Here is a 20,499-nt window from a genome sequence, read left to right on the forward strand (position 1 = left end):
GGCTTGCAAGCCATGGGAAGGGCTGTAGCTCAGGGGTAGAGTACCTGCTTTCCATGCACAAGGTACCTGGTTCAATCCCCAGCATCTCCAGGTACGGCTGGGAAGATCTTCTGTCCAAATCCTGGAGTGCTGCTGCCAGTCAGTGTAGACAATATTGAGCTAGATGGACCAATGGTCTGACTCAATGTAAGGCAGCTTCCTATACAAGGCTCCTGTTCCTGTACAAGGCTGCTTGAGCCATGAATGAGAACATTTCTAAGCGGGTGGGGATAGGCTGCGACATTTTGTTGCAGCAGGGTATTGTCTGACCTGTCATGCGGAAATCCCCAAGCAAGTCTGTGTCTAGCAACCATAGAAGTTGATCTTGGAGGCAGCCTTCCCACAGGTGGCTGCTGGCGGGGGGCATCAGGCATGCAGTTGTGTGAGAGACTGAGGGATCCAAGCCCAAAGGGAGATTCTCTTGCACAAGTCCAACATTGGCATGAAGTGACGCTTTTGCACCATCTGCATTCCTCTGGAAGGGATTTGTGTAAGAGAGCCTCTCAGCAAATCATGATAATAGAACCAAGGGGCATCTAGTCTAACACTGTAGGAATCACAGCTAAAGATTCCCTGCAAGAGAGCCATCCAACCTCTAGTTATAAACCTTCTCTGAAGGAGCGTCCATGACCTTTCAAGGAAGTCTGTCCTTATAATTTGAATCCATTGGTTTGAGTCCTCCCCTCTGGAACAGGAGAAAACAAGCTTGCTCCATCTTCCATGTGACAGCCCTTGAGAGATTTGAAGATGGCTATCATATCTCCTCTCAGTCTTCTCTTTACCAGGATAAACATACCCAGTTCCCTCAACTGTTCTTCATAAGGCTTGGCTTCCAGACACTTTATCATCTTGGTTACCTTCTAGCTCGTCAATATCCTTCTTAAACTGTGGTGCCCCGAATTGGGCACACCACTCGAGGTGGGCTCTGACCAAGGCAGAATAGAGTTGGACTATTACTTTCCTTGATCTGGACACCATACTTCTGCTGATGCAGCCTAGAATTGCATTAGCTTCTTTTTTTAATGCCGCATCACACTGTTGACTCACGTTAAGCTTGTGATCTACTAGACTGCTAGATCCTTATCGCATGTACTACTGTCAAGGCAGGTGCCCCCCCCATTCTATATTTGTGCATCTGTAAAACCTTACATTTGTCCCTATTGAAATTCATTGCGTTAGTTTCAGCCCAGTTCTCCAATCTGTTAAGGTCATCTGGAATCTTGAATCTATCTTCTGCAGTATTAGCTACCCATCCTAATTTGCCATCACCTGCAAATCTGATGAATATCCCCACTATTCCTGCATCTAAGACATTTATAAAGATATCGAATTACACTGGACCCAGGACTGAGCCCTGCAGCACCCCAGTTGTCACTTTTCCCCAGGATGACTGGGATAGCTCAGCCGGTAGAACATGAGGCTCTTAATCTCGGGGTTGTGGGTTAAAGCCCCACTTTGGGTGAACGATTCCTGCACTGCAGGGGGTTGGACTAGATGACCCTTGTGGTCCCTTCCATGGTGTGTGTATGTGAGCTGTTTGGAGTTGGTGTTGCCAGTCCTGGGCTCACCCTGATTGCCATGCTGCACTGGCACCAGCAATCCCTCAACCCATCGCCCAGTCAATTTGAAGAATGGAACCAGTTTGCAGCAAGCTGATTAAACAGGTCTCCTGCCCTTCCGCTGCCTAGAGCATCTGCTGCTGCTTAAGCCCATCTCTTGTTCTCTAATAAACTGGGAGGTCTTTGGATTAAGGGCTGGGCGGACAGATGCCACCATGCATGAATGCCTAGCCTGGCATGGCTGGCAGATCACAGAGGTAGAGGCAAAGAGGTAGAGGCAAAGGCATCTAGCAGGATGCAGCCAGATGAACAGAGGGGAAAAGAGAGCAACTTGAGTCATCCCAGGACGAGACCCAGAATGATTTTCCTGAATGAGGGTGGCATAGTGAGGAGGTCCAAATCTGCACCATACATTTGAAGCACTTTAAAAACAGTCATGGCTTCCCCCAAGTACTGGGAACGGTAATTTTTAAGGCTGCTGAGAGTTGTGCTGGATTAGTTTAACAATCAAACACACCTCACAGGGGATTTATAGTTCTGGGAGTAGAATAAGGGCCTCCTAAAAACTATAAGTGCCCTTAACAAACTACAACTCCCAGAATTTTTTGGAGGGGGGGAACCTCCAAAGGGTTTTAAAAGCATGGTGTGAATGTGACCCTTGGGAACAAACTGATATCCAAGAATTGCATCCATGCCATATAAACGGTTGTATGAAAAGTTATAGGATTTAAGCAGGAAGCTATGGAACATGCGCTGATCTGCTATGTATTTTGGAAAGCGGTTTGCCTGTCTGGTCTGTTCTTTAGGGGTTTGGACGTCTCTTGAGATCTTGTCACTAAACTATGCACAGGGGGCGGCAGTCTTCGGATGCCAGGCACCATTTTGAATCAAGATGGTGGACCAAAACGTGACCTTGGCACGACTTCAGCTGATTCTTGGTGTGATGTGTCCAAACTCACAAATGACATCCATTTAAAAACCACATTTTTGTTTGTTTGTTTGTTTGTTTGTACAGATTCCTGGGCAGCGCCAGGCACTCCCTGCTGGGTGGAAATAAGAAGGTAAGACAAGTCTGCTAGATGAGGCCAGTGGTCCATGTAGCTCAGCATCTTGCGGCTGACCAGATGTCCCAGTGGGAAACCCTCAATAGGACTTTGCCCACTTGTGACTCCTAGCAGCTGTCACCTAAAGGCATAATGTAACAGTAGGTCCGCCCCAAAACCTTGGCAGGTGCAGATGTGGGATCACTTCTAACTGACCATATGCAACCACGAGTGCAAATAATAATTAATGCACAATAAAAAGGACATATGGGGGGCACATATAATCCCTAATGATCCCCTCAAAATCATTCAGAGATCTCCTAGCAGATCCCAATCTACCTTCTTCCCACCTCCCAACTTCAAGGCTGCTTGTCCTTTGCAAAGGCTTCACAGCTTCTCCCTGCTGGAAGCTCTTAATATTGGAAGATAGCCCTTTCCTCTAAATAAAACTGTAATCGCTGTTTGGGATGGAGTGTCTGCCGGTTGACCTTTAGGCCCGCCTGTGACTTCCATGAGCGAAACATTATCAGGGTGCAGAAACATCACCATTACGGAGGTAATGAGACGGCAAAGGACCTCGCCCAGAGCAATGCGGCTGCTTAATAGACCAGGAAGTGCTGCTGATGCTCCAGTGCATCGAATACCTCTACCAGTTGAAGCCCTGTCTGCCATTCCTGGACTGGGAAAGCTTGGCCACAATAGTTCATGCACTGGTTACTTCCAAGACTGGAATACTGCAATGCGCTCTATGTGGGCCTTCTGTTGCGCTTGATCCGGAAGCTGCAGTGAGTGCAGAATGCTGCAGCACAATTGCTGACCAGAGTGAGGACTTTTCAGCATACAACCCCGGTGCTCAGAGATCCACACAGGTTGCCCATTTGCTACTGGGCAAAGTTCAGGAAGTTAGTATACAGCATCCTTAGCAATTTGGGGCATTTGTAAGGAATCAATCTTATAGCAGGTCGGCACCAACTGCACACTCTGGAACTCCCTGACTGTTGATTTCAGGCCGGCCTTTTCACTGTACTCTTTTCAGCAGCTGCTAAAAACATTTTTGTTTGGACAAGGCTACCCAGATATCTTGAATGCTCATGTGCTTTTAGCATATTGCTGGTTTTAATTTCTGAATGTTTTAATTGTTTTCTCTAATGTTCTTGTTTTATTCTTTTTGTCTTGGAGTTGTTGTTTTTTGTTAACTATCAAGCAGTGTATGCATTTTATGAAACGCATATTTAAAATACATTGCCTGAATTTGTCCAATCCTCTTTCAAAGCCATCCAAGCTAGTAGCCATCCCTGCCTCTTGTGGGGAGTGAGTTCCAAATGCGCTGTGTGAAAAAGGACTTCCTTTCATTTGTCCTGCACCTTCCAACACTCGGCTTCCTTGGATGGCCCCATTGGTTCCCAGCATTATGGGGGAGAGAACAGGTGCTTGAAATGTCTTCAGTCAGTTCTGGTAGCTCTGCGACAGCAGACCCTGTCCAGGGGCACAAGGCACTAATGAAACTGGGGTCAAGAACTGTGTCCCATGATCTATCAGTCATGGAGCAGAAGCTGCCGGGATGCGGACTCAGGTTGCGGTGATCCAAGGTTTTAAGCAATTAAACAGAGCCAAAACAGGGTGGTGCTGTCCCTGCAGGTGGCAATAATTCAGCCAAGGTTGGACCTGGAAACTTTCACCACTGTGCTTTTGAGGGGTTTTTAAAATAGCAATTAAGCAGTATATACATTTTAAGAAACAAATGAATAAAACTACAAAATAAATATACTTCAGTTAGGCAAAAGGGGGTGCAGGAGTGGAACAAATGGAAAAGGTTGTCCCAATACTGGCTAAAGCAATTTTGCTCTCCTGCTGCCTGACTTATCCATATGTCATTTCTGTGCCCCACCTTTGGTCTGCCAGGAGTACAGAGCAACCAAACCATATAAAAAAAGATAAAAGCAAGATAGCAATAAAATACTCATAATTTAAAAATATAAAATCCAATCTAACTTCTGTACACCGTCACCATCAGAGTACTAAAACAGCACTGGCAGCACACAATTGGATCCAAAGGCTTGAGTAAATAAAACTCAATTTTGTTCTGCCCATCTCATTTTCTTGGGGAGAAAATGTCAGGCTTCATCTTCAAGCCCCCCCCCCCATTTGCAGCCCCCTTTCCCTGTTTGGCACAAGCAAATGGAGTGAAGGGATTTTCAATCTGTTCACTCAAATGGAAGCATGCACTTATATGCATTAGCCTGCAGTAAGTAAAGGAAGTCATTTATTTACACCCCCACCCCCGTTTTCTGCCAGGAGAGAGAGAGGCTTCATCACATCAGAAACCCAGAAGAAAAGGAATAAAATATACCGTAGCTGCCAAGCCCTGGGAACTCTGCTTGCCAGGTGGATTCCTGAGCCGCTAACTGGGCTGAGCCATCTCTAACCTGGCCCAATTGCCGCCCCTCCCTTTCCTAGGCTGTGCCCCCAGCACAAATGGCATCCTATCCGGCCACCCAGCATGGCAGGGCTCCCTTCCCCCACTTTCCAATCCAGGGCATTTGGGATTCCACGATTGGGGGTGGGTGAAGCCGTTTAATCTGCCCTTTAATCTTGCTGCAGCGGATGCTGCTGCTTTCTTTGAGGCCTGGTCTCCAGGGGTTTGGGGGGGGTCCTTAGAACAGCCTCCCTGAGCCCATTGCCCTCCAGATGTTTCGGACTATTGCTGTTTTTATTTCATTAATGTATTGCTTCCTACGATGCACCTCCAGGCCACTTCACAATGCAATAGCAAACTACACAAGACAATTGAATAGAAACCGTTAAGACAATTGCACACAGGAATTAGTTAAGGAATTAGGAATTAGTTAAGACAATTGCACATAGTCAGATTTATATTGCACAAGAGAAGCCAGAAAAAGGGAGGAATTAAGCTGTGATTCCTACATTGCAGCAGGTTGGACTAGATGACCCATGGGATCCCTTCCAACTCTACAACTGTATGAGACTATGAATACACAATTGGAACAGAACACATATTTTATGCCCTGACTTTTCCTTGACTCGTCAGTCTGCCCCCCCCTTTATGTATATGAATTCTCCTGATTCTTTTTTTGATTTGCTTTTATACTGTTTCATTATTGATGTTAGCCTGATGTTTTCTTTGTCATGGATACTGTTTTTTTATATTGGACGTAATAAACCGACAAGGGATTTTTTATTTTATTTTTTGAAATATTAAGCAGTTTAGAATGGCTTTGAAATAGATAAATGCTATTTCAAATCCAATGTAGATAGCAACTGCGGAGATATATAATTTATACTCTACTTGATTGTAAAAACAAACAAACAAAAAACCCCACCTCAAAGCTGTCTACAAAAAAGGCAAAACAATAAAAGTATTAGGAAAAACTAACAATACATAATTTAAAACTTAAAAAAAGTTGTAATAACAATAGACTAAACCAAGACAAAACTTGCTAATCCCCTTCTTTGTTGAAAGAGGAAAAATATTTAGCAGGGAAGACAACAGAGACAAGCACTTGTCTGAATTGCAGTGGGAGGAAGTTCCGCAGGGCTGGGCACAGAAGCCCTGATTCTGATATCATACAAATCCCATCAGCCCCAGCCAGCACAACTGCCCTCTCATCAGCCCTGGCATCCTACTGGGTGCAAAACATCTGGCGGGCACCAGGTTGTCAATGGCTGCCCCAGAGCCAGATTTTGAAGTATTGACTGAGCAGGGCTGGCTTTGTGCAAAACCTGCATTTTTTATTTATAGATAAGCTTCAGCCACTGCCAGCCCCCGGAAGGATATCCTGATCAAAGCCTTCCTTCCAGGCCCTCTGCTGGCTACCTACACAGTAGTGGGTTCAAATGCCAGAGCTGGTGCCAAGCCAAAGCAGCTGTCAAGATCTGAGAGCGGGTGGGTGGCTTGGCCGGATACCTCTTCTAGAAGCCTCCTTCCCATGCCAGAGGAGAAAAGGGAGGCCTTGTTCTTTCCACCAACGTCTCAGGCCCAGAGCTCGATGGAGAAGCCTTCGCCAAGTCTTCCATGCACTCTTGGCCGCGGCAATCCATCTGTGAAATGGGGATACTAACTGAGCCGTTTTGTCCCCTGTGAAAGAAAGGAACGGCCTCTGTCCACACCTTGTGGGAGCCTCACAAAACTGAGGAGCGGTCCATGATTGAGAGCGTAAGCCCCTGAATCTCTTTCAGTGCAGGCAATGAGAGCCAGTGTGGTGGAGTGTTGATTAATGGCTCAGGTTCCCCACTGGTTGGGTCAATTGCTATCTCTCTCGGTCTGATCTGCCTCACAGGGTTGTGGCGAAGATCAGGGGGAGGTCAGAGGGAAGGAACCAGCTCCCCTTCCTTGAGCAACTTGGAAGAAAGTTAGTATATAAATTTAGCCAATAAATAAATGACCAGCATTAAAATAACAAACAAAACGACAGCAGAAGCCTTTCCTTCTCGCTAAGTAACCTGCTGCAAACTCCTGCTGCAAAACCGAATACCGCCTCCTACAGGTGCCCTTTAATTTTGCTGCGGGTTCAAGAACGTCCTCTGCTTATGCTCAGAAACTACCATCCCTGGCACTGGGCAAGACCTTTCAAGCTCTGCGTCGATAGCCCACTTTAGCCCTGTGCTTTGGGGCGAACGAGAGAGGGCGGACCCCAGCCCTTCGAGACTCTCTGCACATGCTTGGCTGCCCTCTGGTCTTTCTCAAAACGTCCCCGAAAAGGCCTTTGAGGGCACGTCGAATCCTGCCCTCTTTTCCGTCCTTCCAGGCCGGGCATTCTGCACGCGCTCAGAGGCCCTCTCGCCCTGCGCCGCTGCTCTTCCCCTTCCCCTCCACCACCCCGGCGGCGGCGGCGGCAACCCCTTCGAGCTTCCTCGGCGGAGAAGAGGCGGGAGGGAAGCCGGGAAGCAGAGGTGGGGGCTCCGCCCGGATGCCCCCCGCCCTCGGCCCCCCGCCCAGGCAAGGCTGCGGCGGGATCCGCCTTCCTTCCGGAGCGGCGGCGGCTGCAGCAGCAGGAGCAGAGCGCGGCGAGGCGTCGCGTCGCGTTTGCAGCTCCAGCGCGCCCGGACCATGGAGGGCTCGCCGCTGCCGCCACCAGGGGAGGAGGAGGCGGCGGCAACAGCCCGAGCCGGAGCCGGGAGGAGCCCCAGCGCAGCCGGGCAGCGCTAGCCGCCGCGGCGCCGCCGCAAATCAGCCGAGCCCGGTCCCCGCCCGCCCGCCAGGCGCTGCGCTCCGGCCGCCGCTGCCACCGCCGCGCGTCTCCATTGCGCGCAGCATCTGCAGCCGCCGCAGGAGGAGGAGAAGGCGACACCCCACCTCCGCGCCCGCCCGGGACCCGATCCGAGCCGGCGGGGATGCGCGGGCTCTGAGCGCCCCTCGCCCTCCGGCCCTCCGCGCCCCCGGGGGCCGGTCTCCCCGCGCTCGCCATGGGCAAAGACCAGGAGCTGATGCAGGCGGTGAAGGCGGAGGACATCGGGGCGGTGCAGAAGCTGCTGCAGAGGCCCAAGCCGGGCAAAGCCAGTGAGTGACCAGCGCTATCCTCCCCCCCCCAATTAATTCCTCGATTTAATTCCTCTTCCCCCACCTGCCTGGCCTTTGAAAGAATAAAAATAGGAATGGGATGCAACCCAGAGCGCGCCTTCTGCCTGGGTGGATGCCCAGCTCCTGGGGTGGGTGGGGGGAGGGAGTCTAGGGGAAGGATCCCTTCCCCAGATGGCATCAGGAACCGCTTTGCAGAGGGTGGGGCGGAGGGGGCTGCTGCTGCTCTTCTGCATTATGCTGCCCCTCCCCCCACCGTGACCCCCCCCCAGATATTCACCCACACCCAGCCAGGGTGGTTCCTGCTCATTCCCTTATTCCAGGCTGGCACTGGGGTTTTAGTTGGCTCTGAGCCCATCACCCCCCCCGGAGAGGGGGTGTCCAGGGCTGCTGGGGGAAGGGGCATTTGCCTAAACAAGGCTGGATGTTGTGGCATTCCACAGTGCCACCCTGGAGTGACACTCAGCGCTGCTGGCCCATGTAAACAGGCTTTACGCTGGTGATGTGTGTGTGTTTTTTTGGGGGGGAGGGAGGCGAGATGAAATTCAGCGTTACTCGCCTCGCCACACATTGCTGCTCCACACCCACCTGCCCACTCACATGGCAAACTGGCATGGGGGGGTGGCAAGGAAGGTGCCATGCTTAGCCACTGGGGTGTCTCTCCTGCTGGCTTTGAACTCTCGAGTGCAACTGAGTGAGAGACGAGCTCCTCTCCTGTTAGCCAGTGGCTGTTGCCCCAGGTTGCGTTTTCTATTTGATATCAGCGACATAGCAGAGAATTGCCTTGGCGCTGGCACCGAGTGGATTAAGGGAGGCTGAAGAGCTCTGCGAGGGCAAAGTGGTTCCGAGTGCCTGGAGGGAGCTGGTGCCTGAGTGCCAAGGCCGTGTGCAGTGCCTCTGGCGCCATACCCATCCCTAGGTTGTAGTACGCTGCTTTCTGCCCGCTCTCCAGATAAGAGGTGCCCGCTGTGGCTTCCCTTCTGCACTTTGATAAGTGTTAGACTGGCAAGGGGATGTGGGCATCCTTCCCTTCTTGGCCTGGAACGAGCGGCCCTTTCTGGGCTAGGTCTGGCTCTAAGGGGAGCTGTGTGGCTGTAATTTTTCACCTGTATAGACTGTGTGGCCAGTCCTTTCTGGACTGCTTTCCTGTAGCCGCGTGCAAGGATGGCTGGATTTTATTTTATTTTTGCGGAGAAGGAACTGATTTTTGAGCTGCCTGTGACATCTTAGCTAGGGGAAACTGGGATCAGATTGGTGCTCAATTTCTAGAAGAGGTATCAGATTTCCACTCCATTTGAAAGCATCGCTGGCTCGCTGTGGGAGGAACTCCATCTGGCTGGTCCTCGGATGTGTGTGCGGATTCCCGGTCAATACTCTGTGATGTATGGAGCATTTGAGCCTTGCATTGAAAATAGGCTGGGAAGGCTGAGGCCTGGGAATCTGGAGACTTGTTGCCCCTCCAGACATCCTGTTGGTTGTGCATTTGTCATGTTTTGTGCTCAGAGTGGTTAGACGCCGTCCTCTTTTTAGAACAGTTTGCAATTGCAGAAGTTTCACAGCGGTCAGACGGCTTCCATTGCCCAGCGGTGCATGTCCTGCGCTTTCCTGCTGAAATCTTGTAAGTTTTCATGCCACAAGTGTTTCCGAGTGGTGTGTCATTCTACTTTGGTTGCGCTATAGCGCAAGAGTGCCCCTCTGGATGGCAATAATGCAGTAACATTGGGGGACAATCGCAGAACAACGGATAAAAGCAGAGTGACATGTGGATGGTCTGGTATGAATCTGCTACTAATATGTTATTTCCATCGATGAGATGTCACAGAAAACTCCAGCCTGGGAGGGGTCCTTAGGCATTTTGTGGGGGGCAGCTGAGTAGTCCTGGTTATTGCGGGAGTTGTTGGGTTTAGGTATGAGTTAGTCCCGAGCAGAAAATGGCTAACTAGGTCTCTCTGTCTCTCTCGTACTCTGATGCTCCCTTGTGCTCCTCTAGACAGGGGCAACTCATTTAATTCTGTGTTTTGTCCAACCCCAAGCAAACTGTTGGGAGAAACTAAGGTTAAATGGTGGGTTTTAGTGCTTGGGGGAGCTGTAGCTTCCTGGTCCAGAAAAGCGCTGCAATTAAAGCAGGTCTTGGTGCTGAGTTAAAGTTGCCCTAGCAGGGATGTTGGTCTTGGAAGCGCTGCAGCTCAGTGGTAGGGCATCTGCTTTGCAGAAGGTCCCAGGTTCAATCACCGGCGTCTTCATTTAAAGCTGGGAATGTTCTGAAACCTTGGAGAGCTGCTGCCAGTCAGTGTAGACAATACTGAGCTAGATGGACTTGGTGGAAAGCAGTTTCCTGGACTTGGGCAGAAACAGGGGCTGTTGAGAGGGGCTTGCTACCTTTAGCCCACCTTCCCAAGCTGGTTTGATGTCCCTCATTGCTGACCACCCAGGCCAGCACAATATATTTTCCATACCATGTAATCTAAACGGTTTGCCCCAAGAGTCCCTTACAATGCCATGGAGTATGGTGGGGTGTGTGACATGCAGCAGTGCAAGGGATCTTGGAATGCTCTGCCTGGGTTGGTGCCCCTGAAAAGGTCTCTGCCGCAAATGGGTCTGGGGTTTGCTTTCCAGGCAGATCACCATGGGATTCAGGATCTTGTTCCCCTTACAAGGGATTTCCTTCCTTACATTACCTGATTCTTGCCTTGGTCGACAGCAGTTCAGAAGCCTGTCCTTTTATTTGTATATTGCTTTTCTTGCATGTGTGACACTCAAAGGGGGTTTGTTCACCCCACCATCTATTTGGGGCTGAGCCCTCTGTGTTTGTGTGAGAGATGGGGGAAATCTGCTTTGTGCAGCCTGCTGTGCTTCCCAGCTAATGGGTGTGTGCGTGTTGCAGCGTCAATTGCCCAATGCCAGGACTTTGCAGAAATGCTGAGCTCCTGCAGCTTTCTTGGCCTTTGGACAAACACTTCTCGCCTCTGAGACCTGGGCGTGATTGCAGGTGATGCAGCCTTGAGTTGGGCTTCTTCACGCTCGCACACAGGAATGCACCGACTTGCGCTTCCTGGAAGTGCTGCCTCCAAATTGGAAATCCTTCGACTGCGACCCCTGTCCAAGAGGGCTTCTCGTCTCTGGCGCTACCTAATAACAGCCGCTCTTCCCCACTTGAAACCTATGTATTTATTTTGAATGAAGGGATCCTGTGGCAGCTGGGGGAATGCTTTTAGGGACAGAATGCATGTGAGATTTCTGGTCCATCATACTGGGGTCTATCCTTTGAGGGACTGGGATTGCCCAAAGCCCCTTATTCTATTCATATAAGTAATATATATACCACACTTTGTCAAAAAGCTGCAGGGCAGTTTGCAACATATTAAACAACACAATGTCTGTGTGTAACATAATATCAATAAAATACACACTCAAAAGAAATAAGATATAAATACAATTCATAATAAGCAGTAGTGTCAAGTTATTCGTATGCTATTTTGGTCACAGATACCCTCATCCAAAAGCCTGATAGAAGGAGTCAACTATTTCCTTTAAAAAAAAAGTGGTTAGATAGACTGTAGTAGGAAGAGCATTTTTCAGGTGTGGAGCCACTACTGAAAAGGCCCTTCTCTTGGATCCTGTCACTGCACACTCATCCACTAACCTCAGAACATGAGGTCAGTTACAAAATCAGGTGAAAGGGCTCTTGGTGGTTGCTCTGAAATGGGGGGAGGGCTATCCTCTCATTTGTGTGGGGAATAAGCAGGAGATGGGAGTTGGGTAGATGCCCAGATACTCAGGCCTCGTGGGGATGAAGAGGTCTCTCTTCTGCCCCCTACCCATTAAATATTTTATCTAGGCACTACAGTCCTGGGCTATTCAATGGGAGCCATCTCCACCCCCAGACTCTTAGCTGGATATGGTCAGGGCTGCTGTGGGTCAGTGACCCCACACCGCAGAAAAGGCGAAGCTGGTTCTGTTTTATGATGCCCCCCCCCCAAGCTTCATTAATGTTGTTCTAGCTGGGTCTTATCATAATCCTGAAGGCAAAATAAGCTTGTACCATTATTATTATTATTATTATTATTATTATTATTATTATTATTATTACTGTTGTTGAGAGCAATTCCGAGCCTGTGATATGGAGTCAGCCTTAAGTGCCACTGTTTTTGTCTAGACTTGGTAGTCAAACCAAGCTTTGTGGCCAGTGGGATCCTTCTCCCGCCGATGGCTGACTTTGCTTTTTTGCCTACTTTTAAGGTCAGGGACTATAGTCTGCTCCTAGTGGTAGAAACTGAGATATAAAAGCTAGGAGCCAGATGGCACCTTACCCCTAAGTTTCAGTCGCCATAATGGAATGCCTAGGGACAGCACCGAAAGAGGAGCTGGGGCTGTTCTGCTGCATGAATTGGTTGGCTCACAAAGCGCCAAAATATGTGTGTCTTTTGGTGCCGTGCTGCCCTGCAGACCCACTGATTCGTGCAGCAGCACAGCACCAGAAGTGGCAATTGTTTCAATGCCGTGCTGTCCCGCAAGCCAGCTGACTGGTTTGGCACGGCATCGGTGCCAGCCAGCCGGATGGAGATGTTAGTTGCCAAACCTGACAACCAGACATGTCCGCTTCCTCGCCAAAGGCTGGTTGCCTGTTGCAGAATGCAGTTGGTGCCTGGTTAGTTTCGAGCACTCTCTGCTTCCCTTCCAGATTTGGGGAAGGGTCATAGCTGAGTGGCAGAGCATCCACTCTACATGCAGAAGATCTCAGGTTCAGTCTCTATCACTTCCAGGGAGGGCTGGGAAAAGACTCCTGCCTCAAACCCAGAGAGTTGCTGCCTGCCATTGTAGGCAATACTGAGCTAGATGCACCAAGAATCTGACTCTGTATATCAAGCAGCTTCTTGCGTGTCCCGGTTGGGCCGCTGTGTGGCTGAGGCACCCCTGCTGGCTCTGCCACTCCCTGTGGCCAAACAGCTCCCTGCTTCCCCCTTTCCAGCCAAAGTTTATCTGGGCCGGGTGGAGAGATCAGCCATGCAGCTACCAAGATGACCTCTGTCCACCTCTGCGGCTCCAAGTTTGAGATGGTGCTTGGGGCTAATCGCACTTGTCGGAAGGCAGCCGTTGCGGTGAGAAGAAATATGTGAGTCTGCTCAAGGTGACTGGGATGACTTTAGGAGAGGTCTGGAGAAATTCATGGAGGCGAATGAGACTGTCAGTGGCTACCAGCCATGTTGCTTACATTCTCCCTCCAATGTTGGAAGCAGTGCGCCTCCGAGCACCAGTTGCTGAGAATCAATGGAGAACACTGTGGTCGAGCTCAGGTCCTGCATTGAGGCTTCCCATTGGTTTATTTCATTTTTTTGCCTTTTCTCCTGGGAGCTCAAGGTAGCGCACGTGGTTCTCTGCTTCCTAACTTAATCCCCACAACAACCCTGTGAGGTAGGTTAGGCTGAGAGAAGGCAGCAATTGGCCCAAGGTCACTAGGTGAGCTTTGTGGCCTAGTGGGGATTTGAACCCTGCTCTCCTGAGCCCTAGTCCAACACTCTAACCACTACACCACATTGTCTGTCAGGGGTTGGTCACTCTCAAAACAGAATGCAGGAATAGGTTTGCCCTCGTTGGCCTGATCCAGCCATGCCACCCTTCCGTACAGTAGTAACTAGCACGGTGTCCTCCAAATTGTGTTGGACTCCAACTCCAGTACAGTGTTTGAAATTCGCCAGGTGCATTTTGCACCTGGCTATTGAGCACTTGCTTCCAAATGAAGATACCTGGGCATCAGGATGGCACCTGACATCTCTACCATCTGGAGGTGCATCCTGGGAGAACCACACACTAGCAACACATCCTGCCGAATCTATCAGTTATATTCTATCTGCACAGTTGGAATTCATTTCTGGAATCAAAATGGTTTTTTTCTGTGCAGCCTGAGCAAGAGCAGTCACCATTAATAAAAAGACATTGGAATAGGCCAATATATATGTGTGGATTCTCCCTGAATCAAGTGACTTTTCTTCCTTAAGTTCCTAAAACTTTTAAACTAGCTCAAGGTAGTCATCAGAACTAGCCAGATGTTTAACTGAGAATCAATCACAGCCAGGCAACCCAGCCAGATGGGTGTGGGGGTATAAATAATAAAATTATTATTATTTGAAAAATAAGACTTTAGAGCGGGCTTACCCAAAAATGACAACTAGACATTCCATTTTGGAGACTGTAACCTTGGTTTAATGAGCCATTTGGTGCCTATTTGAGTTTCTAACGCTGCTCCAGTAATCTCTGATTATTAGTCATACTGGCTTGGGTTGAAGAGTTCAAAGGGCCCCACTAGATGTCCTTATTGTGCATTCATGCTCATTTGAGCTCATGATGGCATTAAGCTGCTTAGAGGGTGGATTGGATGACCCTTTGGGTCCCTTCCAACTCTACAATTGTTTTTGTGGAGCTACAGCTCTGCGTAGAGTTGTATTCTATGATTCTGTGACCCCGTTTTTAACACCCCTTGTACCTGCAAAAGTTTCACAGAGGCCACACCGCTTCATGTACGATCTGCACATGTCCCGCTGACACCCTGTAACTTTTCAGCTCACAAACATGGCGAGGCTTTGAGTTGTTCTTCTGAAAGTGGACCCCTCTGGACAGCTATAATGCGAGGGAAGCTTCTCAGAACAACTGACAAAGCAGAATGATATGAGGACAACCCAGCAGAAATCCACCCCTACTGCACTATTGTTGCACCAATGGCATGTTGCAGAAAACACCTGCAAAAACCCCACCACCGCACTGGAGGGGGCCAAAGTCCAGCAACATCTGAGGAGGGGCATCACCATGTTGGCTGCTCCTGTGTTGGGAAGTTCAGCCTTGCAAATAAGTTGACCAGAAGCGCTGGCCTCCAGGTTCTCTTACTCAGCTTCTGGCTGGTGTAACCCTGTGTTAGTCATTTGCAGCCTGCAGGAAATATAAATAAGAACCAGGCTTGGTAAATTTCCCCTGCCTGGAAGTGATCATGATTTAGCCACTGGCAACCAACTGATTGACTGCTCCAAAGCCACAGCTGCAGGGTCTCTGTGCCAGGACACGAGGGTGAGATTCAGGACCTAGTTAGCTACAGTTGTACATCATGGTAACTTCAAGGGTGGGGAGCCTGTGACCCTAAAGATGCTGTTTGTTGGTTTGTATATTATTGATTGCATTTATACCCCACCTCCAAGGAGTTCAAGGTGGCATTCAGGGTTCCCCCCTCCTTATTTAATCCCCACAACAACCCTGTGAGGTAGGTTAGGCGGAGAGGCATTGGCTGTTCCAAGGTCACCCAGTATGCTGTATGGCTGAGTGGGGATTCGAACCCTAGCCTCCCAGGCCCTAGTCTGTTACGCTAACCACTATGCTGCACTGGTTCTGTTGGAGTCCTGGCTCCCATCAGCTCCCGCCACCCTGGCCAATGGTCCCGAATGGTGAACTTTGGAGTCCAACAGCCTCAGGAGGGCTACAGATTTCCCATCCTTGTGCTAAGTCATAGTTAAAAGTTTCCTGTGAAGAGGTGATCCCTCTGCTGCTAGCAAGTGGGAATGATGGACAAAGATCCCTTACATAACACTGGGGTTGTGGGTTGCTTCCTGCAGAAAAGCCAAGAACAAACTCTGGCTTCAGATAAAAAAACCCACAGTCCCCAGTTTGGACGCAGTGCAAAGCCAAGGGCCATGGTTTGTTTCTCCCACTCTATCAGGGTGGAGCAAAGCAGGGCACTCTGTTCATGCACAAGAAACCTTTAACTACGGCTTACCATGAGGCGCAGACACACTGTTCAGTAATGATCTGTTTGGGGATTGGAAATGTGTGGAAATGATTATTCTTATTTACAATAAAGGGCCTCATTATCGTACACATACCTTGCAGGTATTGACAATTTTTCTTTTGGGAAAGCTCCCCCCCCCCCTTAAGCTAGATACTCAGCAGATTTTTTCATCTTCAGATTGCAAACCTTGCTAATTCATATAACTGGGTAATAATACAATGGTTCCCACTCCACCCACCACATTCCTGATAATCTCCGCATTAGGAAGAGATTGTGACATGTAAGGTAGCTGTCCAAAATCTTATGAAGGTTGATAACAAAATGCACTCAGGGTTGGGGGGGGATGAGAAGTGCACAGGTTCCCCCACCCCACCCCAGTATCAAAAATTTGGGAATTTATGAATTTCCACATTACTGTCTGCCTATACACCATATATTTAAAGCACACACACCTCAAGAATCCCGGGAGCTGTCAAGGGTAGTGTGGGGTAAACTACAGTTCCCACGATACTTTGGTAGCAGGGTGGGGGTTTTAATTGTGCTTTTAATTCACTGTACACTGCTGAGAGTGCACTGACTGGCAGTAGCTCTCCAGGGTTTCAGGCAAGAGTCCCTCCCAGCTCTACCTGGAGATGCCAGGATTTGAACTCAGGACTTTCTGCATGCAAAGCAGATGCTTTGTCGCTGAGCTACAGCCCTCCCCCTGTGGTCTGTGGTCATCTGTGTTTACGTGCCCAGCTAACGCTGCGCTTGACATGGCTGCATGTGTGAATGGATGATCTATTCATGGTCAGAGAGTGTTCTCTGGGGATGGCCTCTGTCTCTTCCAGTCTGCCGTGGGAGCTTTGTTCTTTCACTGTCACTGGTAGGACCTGGGAAAGGCTGGAAGAATCACTCGCTGCTTCTTAGAAGTACAGTGGTACCTCGGGTTAAGAACTTAATTCGTTACGGAGGTCCGTTCTTAACCTGAAACTGTTCTTAACCTGAGGTACCACTTTAGCTAATGGGGCCTCCTGCTGCCGCCGCATAATTTCTGTTCTCATCCTGAAGCAAAGTTCTTAACCCAAGGTACTATTTCTGGGTTAGCAGAGTCTGTAACTTGAAGCGTCTGTAACCTGAAATGTCTGTAACCCAAGGTACCACTATACATTGGTACCTCGGGTTACAGATGCTTCAGGTTACAGACTCCGCTAACCCAGAAATAGTACCTCGGGATCAGAACTTTGCTTCAGGATGAGAACAGAAATTGCGCCACAGTGGCATGGCGGCAGCGGGAAGATTCATATTGCATTTAAAGGCAAACCGACCTAATTCACACTCCCTTAAAAGAGTATGAGAACTGGAACACAGATTCATAGAGCTGGAAGGGACCACAAGGGTAATCTAGTTCAATCTCCTGCAATGCAGGAATATTTTTGCAGAATGTGGGGCTGGAACACTTGACCCTGTCCCTGAGATTAAGATTCTAATGCTCTAACAGCTGAACACAACCATCCTTTGAAATTCGCACTTCTCTGAATTTTGCAGTGCAGCTCTCTAGCCAAGGAAGGTGTACAAAAAAAGGCCTACTCTAGGGCAGCTGTTCCAAAATTTTGGACTGTGGCCCCCACAGCAGCCCATGAGCTTCATTCAGGTGATCCACAATAGATATTCATGTTGATTTTTAATTGCATTTTTATTGCTTCTTTGCTTTCTTATGTTGCATTCTCCTGTATTAATACAGTTTGAATTCCATGGAATGCAAATTGCAGTACAAGAAAATACAATCTAGAAGAAAATGAAAGAAGCAATAAAAATGCAATTAAAAACTATCCATTGTCTAGCACAGCGCAGTACAATTGCTGCAACGGGCAGAAAAGGCGTTAGGTGGTCTGTTGAGACCCTCAGCAATTTTCAAGTGGTCCATGGGAGGGGAAAATTGGGATGCACTGTACTAGGGTAAAATGTGCATGTAAATGCGTATATTAGTGAAAGTAACTTATGAAAATGCACGGTGTTAGTGCCTTTATTCTGGGGCGAATCAAGGGTACGCAGTATCAGCACCTTCTCTCCCCCCGCCCCCGGTTAAAATGTGGCATTTATTGTATAAGAACTTCATGTTGGGCACCGACACCTTTTTTCCTAAAAAAAAAAAAAAAAAATGCAGACTGAAGTAAAGATTGGAAGAACGAGAAACAGAGAGGAAATGAAACCAGCAGATTCTTGTATCTGTGACTGCCTGGAATGTGTCCCTGGTCTGTGATGATGGCTGTAGTTTACCTGGATGGAGGATGGGGAGTTGGTAGTGGCTCCTAGAAGGTTTCCTAAGCGGGAATGTGGCCCTCCAGTTGGAAAAAAGTTCCAAACTCCAGGGCATGCCTTTGGAATGACCTGGCAGAATTCTTTGTATGTTTTTATGGGGTGGGCAGACATGTACAGAGTTCACTGCCCCCCCCCCCGCGCGCCACTGCTTTGCCATGAAGTGCTCTCCTTGTTAGTCGTGCTGCTTGATTCTTCCCCTTTAATTGTCTTAAAGCTCCCAACAATCTCTTTAAAGCTCCCCAAAGCAGCTTAGCCATGATAGCTGCAGCAGGAGCCCGTCCTTACATCGGGGCGATTATTTCTTGTTATTGTGTTTGAATGTTAAAGCTCTCTCGAACAATGTTTCTTGTTCCTACTGGAAAAGAGAGGTTGAAAGAGAGGCGTTTGTGTGCGCACACATTGCAAAGGTGTGTCGGGTTCCTAGCGGGGAGGAAAGCGTGGGCCCAGGACCCTGCAGGCACAGACCCCACAAAGTCTGCTCCTGTCAAGCTCAGATGCTCAGGCGGAAAGACCCCTTAATCGAGTTGGAAGTGTTTGCGTTAATCTGCCAGCCTCACTTGCAAGAGCTGGCGTGCTCAGATTTCCTGGAGGACTGTAAGACGGTGTGATCTTGTTAGAAGGTGAGAGCACAGGTGCCACCATTTACAGAAGGCTTTGCCAGTTTGCAGCAATGCTTCCTGGTGCAGGTTTGCTCCCCACCGCCCCACTTATCTGTGCCTAGCCAAACCTGCCATTTATACGTACAGCCAGGTTGTTCCCATCAGGACGGAGAAATGGAAGTCGTTCTTCACGCAGCACATTGTTAAACTATGGAACTCACTGCCATAAGAGGCAGTGGTGGTCACCAACCTTTGGACGGTTTCATGGAGGGGCAGGGCTGTCAGTGGCTACTAGCCATGATGGTTATACAATGCGTCCGCATGGTCAAAGGCAGCGGTGCTTCTGAATACCAGTTGTTGGAAACTGCAGGAGCAGAGAGGGCTCTTGTGCTTGGATCCTGCTTGCGGGTTTCCTATCCCATTGGGGCATCTGGTTGACCTCTGTGAGAACAGGATGCTGGACTAGGTGGGCCATGTGCAGAGCATGTGCAGAGTTCACTCGTTTTCCCCATGCAAGATGAATGTTCAGATCCAGTAGTGAATACACTCAGCACTTATGGAGAGAGTTTGTTTGAGAGAGGAAGGTGGGGCATCTTCATCACCAGGATGATGTTGGTTTCTGTATCTTACAATGTTTGGACATCATTGCTTGTCGCCCCTTGAAAACTCAATGGGCTCTGCTACCCAGAGAGAAATGGCTGGGGCCTTTTCAAAAGATGCATCACTTGTGGGCAGTCTGTGGGCCCCTAGCTCAGTGGTAGGGTATCTGCCTTTTATACAGAAGGTCACAGGTTCAATTCCTGGCATGTATCTCCAGGTAAGACTAGGACATTCTGGAGAACTGTTGGACAACACTGAGCTTGATGGGCCAATGGTGTGGCTCATTATAAGGCAGGGGCCACATTCCTAATAACAGGGTGCGAAATTCACATGCTCAGTAAAAACAATGCATCTCTCAGGACCAAACAGCATTCACAGTGCAGCAAAGGCTCAGGCTGGAGTTGAATCAATCGGTCAAATTTTGAGGAAGAGCTTTGCCTTAGTGGGATCTCCTCCAACTCTACAATTCTATGATTCCATGAAAATGTTGCGCACTGTCTCTGTGCCGCCTTCCATGCCATAGGTGAAGATGAGAGTCATCCCTTCACAGCATGAGAATGGAGCTATGAACGGCAATGCCTTAACCGCTTCTGAAGGGGCACTGGAAATAGGGCAGGCGAGGGTTAACTGCTGAAGCTCTCCTAGGCATAAGTGGCTGCTGTTTGGAGTGGGAAGATGCTCAAGGTAGCTTAAAAAAAAACTTCCTTGGGCATGGCTGGAGGGCTGGTTATGCAGAAACCCAAGGGAAGGCAAGCAGGTCTGGGTCTGAACGGAAGGGCAGAGTCTGTCTGGAAATCCCATGAAACCTGCCTTTGAGTTTCAGGCTATGGAAACGGTTGAAATAGATTTGAGTGGGCAGCTGAGGAGCACTGCATGATGGGTTTTGATGTCTTTGTGACCTGTCTCCTTGATCCTTGCCCATCCTGGCTTATAAAAGCTAGCCGGGAAGGGCTGGGCGATGGGCTTCGTGGGGTGGTGAATGCTTCCCTCCGTGAGGGAGCCTTCCCAGACCCGCTGAAAGAGGCGGTTATTAAACCGCTTCTTAAAAAACCAT

At 49.0% G+C, this 20,499-nt stretch overlaps 1 protein-coding gene across 4 annotated transcripts in view; it reads left to right on the forward strand.

The window, feature by feature from the left end:
- The first annotated feature begins 7,933 nt into the window (after positions 1–7,933).
- The window catches only part of CASKIN1 (CASK interacting protein 1), a 120,768-nt gene continuing 108,202 nt past the window's right edge, over positions 7,934–20,499 (forward strand). For 2 of the 4 annotated variants that reach the window (XM_081170825.1, XM_081170826.1), the window contains exon 1: positions 7,934–8,159. In XM_081170825.1, coding sequence (XP_081026951.1) covers positions 8,066–8,159 — 94 coding nt within the window. In that variant the 5' untranslated portion in view covers positions 7,934–8,065. The remainder of the gene's footprint in view (positions 8,160–20,499) is intronic. The other 2 variants (XM_081170827.1, XM_081170828.1) reach the window with 2 other exon arrangements.

The sequence above is a fragment of the Podarcis bocagei genome (assembly GCF_964188305.1).
Source record: "Podarcis bocagei genome assembly, chromosome: 14".
Taxonomy (NCBI): domain Eukaryota; kingdom Metazoa; phylum Chordata; class Lepidosauria; order Squamata; family Lacertidae; genus Podarcis; species Podarcis bocagei.